Here is a 13283-nt window from a genome sequence, read left to right as displayed (position 1 = left end):
CTCACACGGCTTTGCAATCAATCAATGCTACATTTTAACGGATAAGTTCTGTTTTTTTTCCCCCATTATTTAGTGTCAAACGTCCGTGGTTATTATGGGTGCTTTCATTACTCCTGTTGGTACTTGATGTGAAGGTATCCCTTCAGAATGTGACACTAATTACAGTTACAGACTCTAAACCTTAGTGTGAGTGTGAATGGTTGTATGTGTCAGTTTGTGGAAACCACTGCACCATAAGACTGGTCGGAGCCACTTCCAAATTAGTCTTTTAGTACACAACGATGTCTGCGTTTAAAGACTGCGTCTTTGCACAAAACGAGGACTAAACATTTTAGCCACAATTTATTTTATTTATTTTTTTACATTGAACGCACATTGGGAAGGATTACTTTGTGGCCAGTATGGCCATGAGGAATACATATGAAGACCAATGACTAAATGTACAATTCATTGATATCAATGTATTGAGATCGACTTGGAAAAAATCTGAATGAGATAAAGGTAAAACTGTAAATGTTACAATCAAGTTAAGAACATGTTGTAGACTGCTGCAGACCACTTGATGCACAGCAGCTTTTAGTTTTCTGGCTGTAGAATCTAAATTTAAAAAAAAAAAAAAAAAAAAAAATTCCTTGTTAAAATGTAAATGAACATACCCAAAATATCATTTACAAAAGTCACGTCACACAGAATGCACTTTGTTAGCGTGTTTCACAAAGATACCACGTGTTCCAGGTGCAACAGGAAGGCCTAGCCTGGTCTAAAGCCTACATGGTGTCTATGCCTGTCAGTACTGTAATATCTTATAATAAATCACCCCGAGGTGCTGACTTGACAGTGCACTCTCTGGTACTGTGGGGAAGGGTTTCTCCAGCTCTTTATGCAGCAGCACTCCTCACCTTGGTAAAACCTGCAAAACAAGACCAAAGAGACACATGAGTGTCTCATGCTAAGTGAGAAACGTGGTTGAGTATTTAGTGAAGACAAATATAGATCCTACTTGTTTAAACGCAGCTCCTTGTCTATCTCCTCCAGACTCTTCCCTTTGGTCTCTGGTAGCATGAAGTAAAAGAAAAGCCCAGCGGCCACAGCGGTCATCCCATACAGGAGGAATATCCCCGACAGACCGATTGCATCTGTTGATCGAAAGCACAGTTCACTCTCTGCTGGCCATCATTTCAATACGTCACTAAAGGGAAATGTGACCATCGTTTGATGTAAGAACGGATATCAATTCAGCAATGAACCCTTCTCTGCAGTTATTTTATAATCTTAGACTGTTAAATGCTGAAGCTAGAGTTGGTTCTTCATAATTAATACAATATTTATTAAAATTCTGATTACATCCCAACAGCAATCAATGAATCAAATGCTCAGACAGAAAAAGAAAACAATCTGACGTCTGTGGCTGTCACAGGACTGCAATAAGCTCTGTGTCTGCTGTGTTTAATGAGGCAAGTTCGCCATATACTACCTAAAAGTATTTGGTGTTTTATCTTAACATACAAGACTGAGTTTAAAGTTCAGAGTCACTGGGACCTCTACACTGCAAACATATTGAGTTGTTCATGAAATCAATCACTTTGTGGCTTTTTTCCAGTTCCTTTTTTATTTCTCACTCCTTTCCTTACATGGAATGCTAATGGAACGGAACCACCGTTGCTTTTATTATTTCCACCTGCACTTTCCCCACTGTGACAAGTCAAAATGTCCACCGTGAAAATGGTGTATGGGAACTCACCGATACAATTTAAGAAAGTGAATGTGACCAACAGGTTGGCAGCCCAGTTGAAGCAGTTGGTGAATGCGAATGCCCTTCCTCTGATAGCAGCTGGAAATATTTCACTCAGGAGAAGCCAGGTCACTGGTCCAAGACAAAAGAAAGTGCTTAACTTCAGAGCTCTAATAAAACACTCGACAGGCTCCATGTTGGATAAAGTTATTTTTAAAGACGGTAAAGCTACATTAGGCATCTTTGCATCTAAGCAGATTGAAAATGCGCATCAATTTAACCATGTATTTAATCAATCTTGCCTCATGAAGCTTTAAATGCACAAAAAACGCCTTGTTTTGAGAGAATATACCAACTTGGTCCAAATCCAACGGAGTATGCACCGACAACAGCCATCATACACACGAGAATGATCCAGTTCGCAACCGTGCCATGGGCGCTCGGAGGAGGTGCCAGAGGATTGTCCGGTTGTTTCTGTCCAACTTCATTGAGAACTACATCTTCATCTTGTGTGTTGTTATCGAGGAGTCTTTGTCTCTCGTGTAAAGACGCCTCAAAAACGGATCGATTACCAACAGTTAGATGAGGCAGGTTGGTTCTGTTAACGTTGAAGTCCTCAGAATCACAAGGCCTCCTGGCATTCATCGATGAACGTCCACTGAGGAGTCCGATGGTTATCAGACACAGCGCCATAACAGAGCATCCACTGATGAGCAGGGGCCTCCGCCCCACCCGGTCCGAAAACACCATGGAGGTCAGAGTAGCGACCACTTTGACGAACCCCAAGCCCACAGACGCCAGCACCGCCGAGGCATTGCTGTGAAACCCCACAGAGTGGAAGATGGTGGAGGCGTACAGGAGGACATTCGGCTGGCCTGTGAACTGCTGAAAGAGCACCAGTCCGAGGCCGATGACGGTCCGAGTCCTCATGTTGTCTTTGCGCTGGAAAAGGTCCATACTGTTGAACTGAACCTTCTTGCTTTCCATGCTGGAGCCGACTTTTGAGTCATCTGCTTCGACAGTATTCATCAGGCTGCTTTCAGTTTGAAAACAATAACTTGGACTTGAAGATTCCTTCGTGCTGGATGGGAGGAACCAGATAGAGACCAACTGAATCATAGTCGGTACTATGGCTAATCCAAACATCCACTTCCACCCTCTTTTAGAGTCGGCCAGGATGTAGTTCATGGCGTAGGCTGCCAGGATGCCCACGGTGATCCCGGCTTCATACAGCGTTACCAGGAAGCCCCTGCGATCCGGGGTAACTATCTCGGACACAAAGATGCAGCAGGACATGGAGGATATACACATGGCGAAGCCCACCGTCATCCTGCCCACCACCAGTGCCGAGTAGGAGCCGATGAGCAGAACCAGGCTGCCGGTGAGGATCAACACGTTGCCGAGGAGGATGGAGTTCCTGCGGCCCCGGTGGTCGATCAAGCAGCCGCCCACGATGGAGGCGAGCAGAGTTCCTATCAACAGAGAGCTGACCAGAGCCTCCTGCTGGACACACGAGAGTCCGAACTCGGCCTTGAGCTGCAGCAGAGCGCCTGAGATGATGCCCAACTCATAACCAAAGACCAGGCCGCCCAGAGTGGACACCACGCTGGCCAACAGGAGGATGGAGCTACCTATGGTGAAGGAGAACAGTCAGAGGATTTACTCTGAGCAAAATATGTACATTTACACACAAAAATAATCTCGAGGGTAAATGTATGAATTTGATGTTAATCTTTCAACTTCATGAGGTTTCTGTTAGATCATGTAGATTGATTCGCTGTGAGACTGTGAAATCCGCTGTCAAGGCTACAGACAGATCTGAATTGCCATTAGATGCAGTACCACTAATGGCCACTAGATACCGACTCCAAAAGACAGCAGCTCCATAAGTATCCATTAAAACAAAGAAATACAAAGTCAATCTTCTTGTTTCCTTTCAGGTAGCAGATTCGTCTTCTTAGTGTCCATTTAAAAGATGTTGAGTTTCATAATGGTTGAGTGAGGTACATTTTAGAGCTTCATTAATCTCTCCAGATCATAGAATGTATATGCTCCAGATAGCAGCAAGACTATAGGTCATATCTTCAAAATGTGCCTTCAGGAAGCTATGGATGATGTCATAAATGGTTGAGCAGTGGTTTCCACTTTGGGGGGCCAAGGAAGAAAAATCCTATGAAGGTGTGCTGTGGCTTTTATAAATTTGTGTACCACTGCGATGGAGCCATGTTTTTGCGACTGTGTTTTACGGCCATTTTTTACTTTAAAATCTTCAAAATTGTGAGTTTCTTCTTTTAGATTCACCACTTTAATCTCTGAGAATATCCAAAAAAAAAATCTTTTAAATTTACGACTTTCACTTCTAAAATTCGGAGTTTTATCTCAGAATATACCCTCTCTCCCTGGCTCCGTAATTTAAGATTTTTTACCTTCATTAGCCCTAAATATGCAGTTTTATATTTTTCTACAGTCTATAAGTGTAAAAGTGTGACTATGTAGCATCACACTGATCCGGATTAAACTTTAAGAATGAATGTTGCTGGTGAGATTAGAACAGATTCAGCCAGCATGCAAACCTCTGAAGCAGGAAGCTTTTGTTCACACAGTACAAGCAGCACAAGGTGCTCAGGTACAACAAAACAAAAATCCGGCAACATTTTTGTTCCATATTGTTCACGGTTCTTTACAGATAAATAAAGTTAAGTTGTTGCAGTCTGTAGATTTCCAGTGTTTTCATTAGTTTACAGTTCGTATTTATTTGAGTGAGTTCCAAGTGAATGATCATCGTTCATCCCTCCAACTGCTCTGCAGCTGCCGCTCACATTAACCTGAGAGTCTTTCATGTGCACTATCTTTTGACACAAATGCAAATGAGAGCTGCTGAATTTCATTAAAGAGTACTCTGTGTCCCATTTATATGAGGAAAGATGAAGCTCATACCGACTGCAGATACAGTTAAGTTTCACATTTAATTGGTTGATTTGAATAGTTTGGTAATTTTGAATGACCCTTGATGGTCTAAATGTAGCTTCAACTATCAGCAGCTGCGATACTCAAACAGTGTATCACAGGTCACACAGGTCCCTACAATGCATCTGTTACATTTTGCTTGTCTTTACACCAGAGCAGAACTAAACACGCTGCAGGGCAGTCCGTACAGAACGGCATTACTTTGTAAAACCACTCACCCATTGTTGTTGTCCTGTTACCTTCACATTTCAGTCAGCCTCTGCATGTCTGCGTTCATCTCTCGGAGGAATTCCGCTGTGAAATATAAGCAAAACTTAATATGATAATACAAATTGTAATAATATTACGGACAATCTCCGGGTCCTGCAGAGCCCTCCTGGTCTGGCACCTGTCTCGTGTCTTGCTGCTCATATAGACTGTTGCAGCCCCGTCGCCATGACAACCCTCTTGTTGATTGCCATGATTTCATTAGGGGGTCCATTCGAGATTGGCTCAACAGAACTACACGGCTGTCTCACTCCCTTTTTAGTCTCATATCAACATGTCCTGCAGCAGCGGGGACGAGGTGTGTGAATGTGCACAACATCTGAAGAACTCTTGTTCCAAATGGACTGAGAGACGGTTCTGGTTCGGTGCTGACTGGACTTTTTTGATATATTATTTGATATTTGATACTCAAAACAACATGTGGACGAATACAGAAAATCCCCCAAGTGTCACTGTAGATGTTCCCCATCAGGTATATAAATATACATATAAATTGGGTTTGAGCTGAAAAGGGGTGTTTTGGGGGTTCAGTTACTCTTGAAGTTTAAGGAAGTATTATCACCAAAAATATACTTCAAAGTATTAAAGGCAAAAGTAATTATGCAGCAGAATGGACCCTACAGACATTAGATTGTTCATCACTGCAGTATTTTATACTATTTCACTTTACTTTACATACTGCTGGAAAGTTTCATATAGCAACCCATCATAACGTCTGAGCTTTATGGAGACGCTTTATCTGCAAATTATTCAGTAACTGTTGTTGTATAAAAGAAGTGCAGTATGAAGTAGTTCCTCAGTCAAAACTGTTGTGGAGTAGAAGTATAAAGTGGCATTCAATGGAAATAAAAAGTAAAGTAGCTATATTGAGTAAATATACTTAGTTACATTCCGTCGCGGCCCTGAAGAGAATAAATAGACAGAGAGTCTCCGGTATTAAGAGTCCTGTGTGTTACTGCGCTGATAGCTCAGCTGTGGACAACAGGCCCGTTATCCGTCCACTGCTTTTCCGTGCAGGACTTGAAGCAGTTGTTCAACGGGACAGACGGACGTAACAGTCTGCTGCATGGCTGCGTTGAGCTCAGGAGACACTTTAGTCTGGCGAGGACTGCTATATTGTCGGCTATGAGACATTCCGGGAGGAGACATGGACTCACCGTGAGCAGCAGAGCGGGTAGTTAAAGAGATGCTCCTGGAGAAAAACTTGCGTCCCTTCAGGAAGTCGGAGCGACGTGGCAGCGGTGTCAAGTTACAGGAGAGGAACTTCTGACTGTCCCAGGACGGAGAGCAGCAGAGAGACTCAGAGGACCGCATCATGTCATTATAGCTGGTCTCATATAATAATGATATCATATATGAATGAAGAAATAAGCAGTTCGTGTGTTTCAAAACTGACCACAATTTGTAAATGAATACATTTACTGAAGGATTCCACAGTTTTGAGGTAGGCTACGGAATACCATTTCATTTAATGTAAAAAAAGAAGAAGATAAATACAGAAATAAATACGTCTATGAAATACATTTGGAAGTCAACAAATGAGGCAATACATATATAAATAAAAGTAAATATGAGCCAATATAGATGAGCGCACTCGCCAGTTAGTTCTTGTGCTTCGGTCTGAATCTGAGATAACCACGCCCACTTCATTTCAATGTACGATGGAAATAAAAATATCTGTGGAATAAATGTGGAATTATGAAATAAAAAATAAAGTAGTCCTTTGACAAATGTCCCTTTTGAAATAAAAATCTGTTTATTTATTGAACTATACAGACTCATTTATATTATTTGAATGTACTTTTATATTTATTGCCTCATTTATTTATTTCACAGGCATATTTATTTATTTGGTTAGTATTGGATTATTTATTTAGCTAATATTTAATTAAATACTACAGTTCTACTTGTACTTTATTTGAGTATGTTACTGTTGTGCTGCTTTATACTCCCACCACCCAACTGCATTTGATGGGGAACTATTGTTCCTTTTACTCCTTTACATTTATCTAACAGCTGTAGTTACAGTTCAGATTAAGATCACAAACATTTTACAGTAACAATTACAGTAATGTCATTTTCTGAAGTTACCAGATTATTCTGTTATTTGTCTTTTACAATTAGTCACTATGTCCACATAACTGATGATTATTTATCAAAAAATCTCAACGTGTTCATATTTTGCAAAAAAGCATTAGTACAATATCGATATAATTGGTCAAAAATATTGTATTTGATATTTTCTATATTGGCCAGCCCTACAGGTGATCAACATATCAAAAATGAGTTAATGGTTGCTTCACCTCATCCAGCTACAACATGAAAATGGTGCTTATAGTAATACCTCCGTGTTAAAAATCCAACACTAATATAACATTGAGAGGTTGCTATAAATACGTACCTTCGTGGTGACACACTTTTACAGTATTGAATGCGGGACTCTTACATGTACCACAGTATTTTCAAACGATCACTTACATTGTTGTACTTCTACTCACACTGAAGTAGAAGATCTAATCACGTCACAGTACAATTGAAAATATAAGCCCGTTTTGGCAATTCCACTACTGCTTCCATGGCGTCCTTGTCCCTCTGTCCTCTCTTTTTCTTCTAAAGTCAGGTTTGTTGATGTTCTGTTAGCCCTCAATTATTTGTCTGGTTTTGTTGTTATCCACGCTGAGTGGTGAAGCCAAAGATCATATTACACATTACGAATGATGAAGTTCATAACTGACTGAATAACTAATTAAAAATGTTCCACAGTTATATATTAGACATTTGACTCAATTTAGATGTCGTCTAGTATTGGTTATTGTCATTATTTGGGTTTAAAGCATGTACAGAAGCAGAAGTAGGGCCAACAGCAGCAGTCCTACTAAAGAGTACAACAGCAGCAGAAGTAGTCCTACTAAAGAGTACAATCGCAGCAGAAGTAGTCCTACTAAAGAGTACAATAGCAGCAGTCCTACTAAAGAGTACAACAGTAGCAGTAGTCCTACTAAAGAGTACAACAGCAGAAGCCTACTAAAGAGTACAACAGCAGCAGAAGTAGTCCTACTAAAGAGTACAATCGCAGCAGAAGTAGTCCTACTAAAGAGTACAACAGCAGCAGAAGTAGTCCTACAAAAGAGTACAATCGCAGCAGAAGTAGTCCTACTAAAGAGTACAACAGCAGCAGAAGTAGTCCTACAAAAGAGTACAACAGCAGCAGAAGTAGTCCTACAAAAGAGTACAACAGCAGCAGAAGTAGTCCTAATAAAGAGTACAATCGCAGCAGAAGTAGTCCTACTAAAGAGTACAATAGCAGCAGTCCTAGTAAAGAGTACAACAGTAGTAGATGTAGTCCTACTAAAGAGTACTACAGCAGAAGCCTACTAAAGAGTACAACAGCAGAAGCCTACTAAAGAGTACAACAGTAGCAGAAGTAGTCCTACTAAAGAGTACAACACCAGCAGAAGTAGTCCTAAAGAGTACTACAGCAGCAGTCCTACTAAAGAGTACAACAGCAGCAGAAATATTCCTACTAAAGAGTACAACAGCAGTAGTCCTACTAAAGAGTACTACAGCAGCAGAAGTAGTCCTACTACTACTACTGTAAAGAGTACAACCGTAGCAGCAGTAATAGTCTACTAATGGTATTCATAGTAGTAACAGCACTCATTTTTCAGCAGCAATATATAGTAGTAGCAGTACTATCAGTAGTGATAGTAATAACAGATGCATCTTTATTGAAATTTTTAATCTTATGTCTAAAAATAATGAGGATTATTAGTTTCTGTCTGTCTTCTTGTTTCTTCCTGGGAGGTCAGGCGTCAGAGGTCAGGGGTCAGTCAGGCTACAGAAGAGCACCTGAGCAGCAACAAGTCCTTCCTGTCCTCCTTGAGGAGAGCAGAATAAGGAGCATGTCCACAGTCCAATGTTGTCTGCCTGCATAACAAAGAGAAAGAAAAAAGAAGCCGCTCATTTCTTCTTCCCCGCTCTCTTCCCTTCTCCTTTCTTCGGTTTCCCTTTTCCTCTCAGTTTCCTGAGGCGACGCATCTCCTCCTTGAAGTCCTCATGCTCGTCTCTGAGAAGGAAGAGCAAACATTGTAACAAACATTCTCACTGGCTGCTCAGTCTTCTTGATAACCCATGTATTTTACCGGTTTTACCCTCAATATAAAGCCACTTCCTGTATCGATGTTTCACATTGAAAACTCTTCCAGCAGAGCTAAGGGCATAAATGATCAAGCAGGTCATTCTGAGTACCTGAACAGCCCCATGAACCGGAGCTTCTGGGTCATGGCGTAGTAGATCTTGTGCTGTGGGTACCAGTCGTACACCTCCTTCCTCTTGGCCATGGGAGGCTCCTGGAACAGCTGGACCACCTTCATAGACCTAGAGTCTGTCGGACGCACCACCTCCCCAAAGATCTGTGCGCTCAGTCTGGCCATGCGCAAGGCATAGCTGGACAAGCCGGCCATGACCGCTGAGCAGAGCAGAGAGAGGACTTCACCAGTGGCTTGAAGATCAAACAGAAATCATAGAGAACATGTGTCAGACTGACCGACCAACTTCATACTCCGACGTCTGCTGTTGCACAACAGATAGCAGACACAACATGAAAACTTCGAAATCCGAGTTAATATGTTTTTTGCATATTAGGATTTAAAGACCAAAAAAACCCACCTCATTTGTATTTGTATTTATTTTGGACCAACATCACTGTACTGAACCATATTTGATAGCTTTCTGATTATCAGAGAACCGTGATGATATTTGTTGTGTTAAATATTCAGCATACTTATTTTAGCAATAAAATACAAATCCTGCACAGTAGTTAGATTATCAAAGATTAAACTAAATGTGGTACAACATGTATTTGGAGGCCATGTCTTTAAAAGAAAGTAGGAAAGCAGGAGAGCAGCCAGCGTCTGGTCTCGTGCTAGCATTCTACAGCATACACGCATATTGACGGTGTTATGCATGTGTGTCCGTCCACTTCTGTTAATTACCACACTGACATAACACCGTGGGTTCATGTTAGTGATGTTTTACTCATTGTATTGAAGCCAATCTTTCTTAAAACCCTCACACAATGAGAAACTACACTTCCCTGGTGAACAGCCATGAACGAATGAATGAGTCACGTTCTTACACGGTTCTTACCTGCAGCCTGAGAGGACGTCCACGCCGTTCTTTAGTGAAACTCACTAAAGGCCGGTAAACGCAGGAACCTCTAAATGACGACTACTAGAATTCCGTTCAGTTCACTAACGTTTTGGCTCACATTCACCTTCACGCGCACCACACTGCCATCACAAGCGCTATCGCGCATGACACATTTTCCGTGGAGCTGATTGGTTAGTTGTCCTCACTTCCTATTTAATGGTAAAGTGGTATTTCTATTTCCAACACGAGCCATATTCCATAAATTGCACATGTATACATCAATAAGTCGTCATTAAAACTTAAATTAACACAGACTTTCCGTATTTTTAAGTCTGGTGTAACTTTTTTGCGATTAAGCGCTAGCAGGAAGTCCGTCGCTTTTAAGAGGTCCGTGGGTTTGACAGGTGATGCACAAAGTTCCGGTTATCCGTCGGCTGAAGTGCACTCATCGTGGAATATACAGCGATTTGAATTGTGTGTGTCAATATGTATTTTTACCTGAAAATAAAGCCACAATATAAACGGTAAGATATCATTTATCATATCATATTTAAAAATAGCAGGATACCAGGTTGTATATATTCTCCAACACAAGAAAACACTGAGAAATCTGAGAATGTAGATTTTACATGTATGAAACCCTGAATTTATCTTGAATTTGTATTGAACGTTATGAATAAAGTGACCCACAGCCATGATCTGTGAGCAATTGAAGGTTCATTAAAATTAAGAGTGAAGCAAACTAGTTTTGCAAATACATGTTAGCTCGACCCAGGTGTCTGTTTGTAGGTATTTTAGCAAGTGTTCTGTTCTATGCTGTTGATAGGAGCAGGATCAATAAGTTCATCAAGATCTCATACACAGTTGTTCTGGAAACAATTAATGGAATTGTTAAGTGGCAAATCCACAGCAATGCTTACTATTGATCATAATAATATTATTTTTGTTTTTTTCTGAAGACAAAAAAGTTAGACCCAATGATGAATGTTTTACTAATTCCAGCCAACTTCTTTATTCATAGGTCAAAAGTTTTTAAGACCCCACCTCGCTTCATGTGCTACTATAATGAAAGTCAACTCTATATTAAATCCCTGCAATTAATGAAATCCAAATATTAGAAATTATTTATTTTATCTACAGTATATTAATTAATCTATCTAATTAATCTAATCTATGGCTATTACACATTATTTTGTTATGTTTCTATTTATTTATTAATCTTAAATAAGTATCCTACTATTATTATGCTATTTGTTTTTGCTTGTGTACATGTTTTATGTCAAATTTGGTATGTGTTGAGTTTAGAGGATGTTGAATTTGTATGTGTAATGATTGCCTCATTTTTGTAATTGTGAATATGTGTGCCTCCTAAATTAAAAGTTAGGGGAATGCATAAAATTAAGCAATTTAAATGAACGTTTAGTTTACATAAATATCTGTGTACGTAGATTTAGAGCTGGTTACGGTAAAAAGCAACTAGTAAAACCTTTCTTTTTCACTTGACCGTGCCAGTGGGACATCTCCCTCTGTAGGCAGTGTGTGTTTCATTAGTGGCCGCTAGGTGGCAGCCTGTAGAAACAGAGCAGAGGAAGCAGGAGGGCTGAGGACAGCAGACAGCAGAAGAAGAGCGGAAGTAAACATGGCTCAGGAAAAGAGTATGGCGATCCCAGAGTTCCTCAGTAAAGCAGAGCTAATAAAACAAGGAGCAGAAGCTCGGGTGTACCGGGCAGAGTTCTTGGGAAAGCCGACTATTGTGAAAGAAAGGTTCCCAAAGCGTTACAGACACCCGGTGCTGGACGAGAAGCTGACCCACCGAAGGACGGTGCAGGAGGTCCGCTCCATACTGCGCTGCCGGAGAGCAGGCAAGTTCAACAACAGTCAACCCTGCTGGTCTCAACCAGTCTGGACACAATTCTATCAAGTCTAAGGTCTGAGTGGCTTTGACGAAGCGCACCATCGTTATCAAATGAGAACAGTTCAAGAAAAGAAGCTAAAGTAGCTTCAACTCAGCCAACCGGTGCTACAACAAAATATTGTTCCGTTACAAGCGAAGCTGATGGGTTGACGCAGTAATAATTGCCGGGGGAGAAGCCCTCGCAGTCTCACACACTCATCACCAGGTGACATGGTTAAGTCCCTCAGGGTTCAGGGTTTAAGGCCTTAGAGATTGAGCCACAGTCCTCTGTAGCTTCGTATCACATTGTAAATACGTTTTTTGTCTTCATGGGATTTATTGATATCGAATAACGACATCCTTAACATTTGATACCAGAAAACACAGGATTTTGTATCTTCATACAACTCTCCTTCAACTTCTCTCCTCAGGCATATCTGCCCCTGTAGTCTACTTTGTGGACTACACATCCCACTGTATTTTCTTGGAGGAAATCGCGGGTTCCTCGACTGTACGCGACCACATCGCCTCCACTTGGCAGTCTGATTGTAGTAAGGAGCTGGGGTGGCTGGCTGAGAGGGTGGGCCAGATCCTGGCCAAAATGCACGACGAGGACGTCGTCCACGGGGACCTGACCACCTCCAACATGCTGCTGAGACACCAGGAGGACGGGGAGTCCGAGCTGTTCCTCATCGACTTCGGCCTGAGCTACATCTCCGCCCTGCCGGAGGATAAGGGGGTGGACTTGTACGTGCTGGAGAAGGCCTTCCTCAGCACCCACCCGAACACAGAGACTCTGTTCGAGAGGCTGCTGAAGAGCTACGCGGTGGCGTCCAAGAAGTCCTCGTCGGTCATTAAAAAGCTGGATGAGGTCCGGTTGAGAGGGAGGAAGAGGTCGATGGTGGGCTGATGATCCGGTTGAGAGGGAGGAAGAGGTCGATGGTGGGCTGATGATCCGTGCTGTGTTCAGGGACAAGCCTCTCTGGAAATGATGTTATAATAATAAAGTTGTTATTTTGAAAATAAAAATGTAATAAATGTTTTATTTCTTTGATATAATAAAAAGATGGGCTTTTTAATGATGTTGGTTGCATTCACTTTGAACAAAGTGTCTGCTTTGACTGTAAGTTGTCGTTGGAATCTTGCACTTAAATACTTAAATATATGTTGTATATGAACACTGTTTTGGCTCATGTTTGTTAAAAGTTGTTTTGGGGTTACATTGTTTGGATGTAGAAGACAGCAGAGACCGTCAGGTTTCTACACCGAATC

The 13283-nt window shown here is 41.3% G+C and overlaps 3 protein-coding genes across 4 annotated transcripts; 1 reads left to right on the top strand and 2 right to left on the bottom strand.

Annotated features, from left to right (window-relative positions):
* Positions 1-65: 65 nt before the first annotated feature.
* On the bottom strand, positions 66-6694 carry slc2a10 (solute carrier family 2 member 10). Its single transcript, XM_031875586.1, has 6 exons — positions 6124-6694; positions 4918-4993; positions 2089-3363; positions 1742-1864; positions 1001-1136; positions 66-910 (listed from the first exon to the last, which is right to left on the bottom strand). The coding sequence occupies exons 2-6, from the start codon at positions 4919-4921 to the stop codon at positions 814-816; spliced, it is 1635 nt and encodes a 544-aa protein (XP_031731446.1). The 5' UTR covers positions 4922-4993; positions 6124-6694; the 3' UTR covers positions 66-813.
* A 126-nt stretch (positions 6695-6820) lies between these two features.
* Positions 6821-10466, bottom strand: mrps33 (mitochondrial ribosomal protein S33). 2 transcript variants are annotated; one of them, XM_031875594.1, is made up of 3 exons: positions 10104-10466; positions 9215-9467; positions 6821-9032 (listed from the first exon to the last, which is right to left on the bottom strand). In XM_031875594.1, the coding sequence occupies exons 2-3, from the start codon at positions 9427-9429 to the stop codon at positions 8927-8929; spliced, it is 321 nt and encodes a 106-aa protein (XP_031731454.1). In that variant the 5' UTR covers positions 9430-9467; positions 10104-10466; the 3' UTR covers positions 6821-8926. The 2 variants fall into 2 exon arrangements, with proteins under 2 accessions (XP_031731454.1, XP_031731453.1); XM_031875593.1 differs by having other exon boundaries at positions 10115-10465.
* A 1284-nt stretch (positions 10467-11750) lies between these two features.
* tp53rk (TP53 regulating kinase) lies at positions 11751-13040 on the top strand. Its single transcript, XM_031875607.1, has 2 exons — positions 11751-11979; positions 12443-13040. The coding sequence occupies exons 1-2, from the start codon at positions 11757-11759 to the stop codon at positions 12919-12921; spliced, it is 702 nt and encodes a 233-aa protein (XP_031731467.1). The 5' UTR covers positions 11751-11756; the 3' UTR covers positions 12922-13040.
* Positions 13041-13283: the final 243 nt, after the last annotated feature.

This window comes from Anarrhichthys ocellatus, unplaced genomic scaffold (genome assembly GCF_004355925.1).
Source record: "Anarrhichthys ocellatus isolate YVR2014 unplaced genomic scaffold, GSC_Weel_1.0 scaffold92, whole genome shotgun sequence".
NCBI lineage: Eukaryota > Metazoa > Chordata > Actinopteri > Perciformes > Anarhichadidae > Anarrhichthys > Anarrhichthys ocellatus.
Note: the sequence above shows the minus strand (reverse complement) of the source record. Positions and strands in the feature narration are given on the sequence as shown.

Bases quoted from the DNA above. Each gene is read 5' to 3' on its own strand.
- tp53rk (XM_031875607.1), top strand. From the start codon at position 11,757: ATGGCTCAGGAAAAGAGTATGGCGATCCCAGAGTTCCTCAGTAAAGCA. The intron at 11,980-12,442 runs GCAAGTTCAACA...TTCTCTCCTCAG, and splicing joins ACTGCGCTGCCGGAGAGCAG to GCATATCTGCCCCTGTAGTC.
- slc2a10 (XM_031875586.1), bottom strand. The intron at 1,137-1,741 runs GTGAGTTCCCAT...TTCGATCAACAG, and splicing joins CACTTTCTTAAATTGTATCG to ATGCAATCGGTCTGTCGGGG. The intron at 911-1,000 runs GTAGGATCTATA...CTTGTTTTGCAG, and splicing joins AAGGAGCTGCGTTTAAACAA to GTTTTACCAAGGTGAGGAGT.
- mrps33 (XM_031875594.1), bottom strand. From the start codon at position 9,429: ATGGCCGGCTTGTCCAGCTATGCCTTGCGCATGGCCAGACTGAGCGCA. The intron at 9,033-9,214 runs GTACTCAGAATG...CTTCCTTCTCAG, and splicing joins CGGTTCATGGGGCTGTTCAG to AGACGAGCATGAGGACTTCA.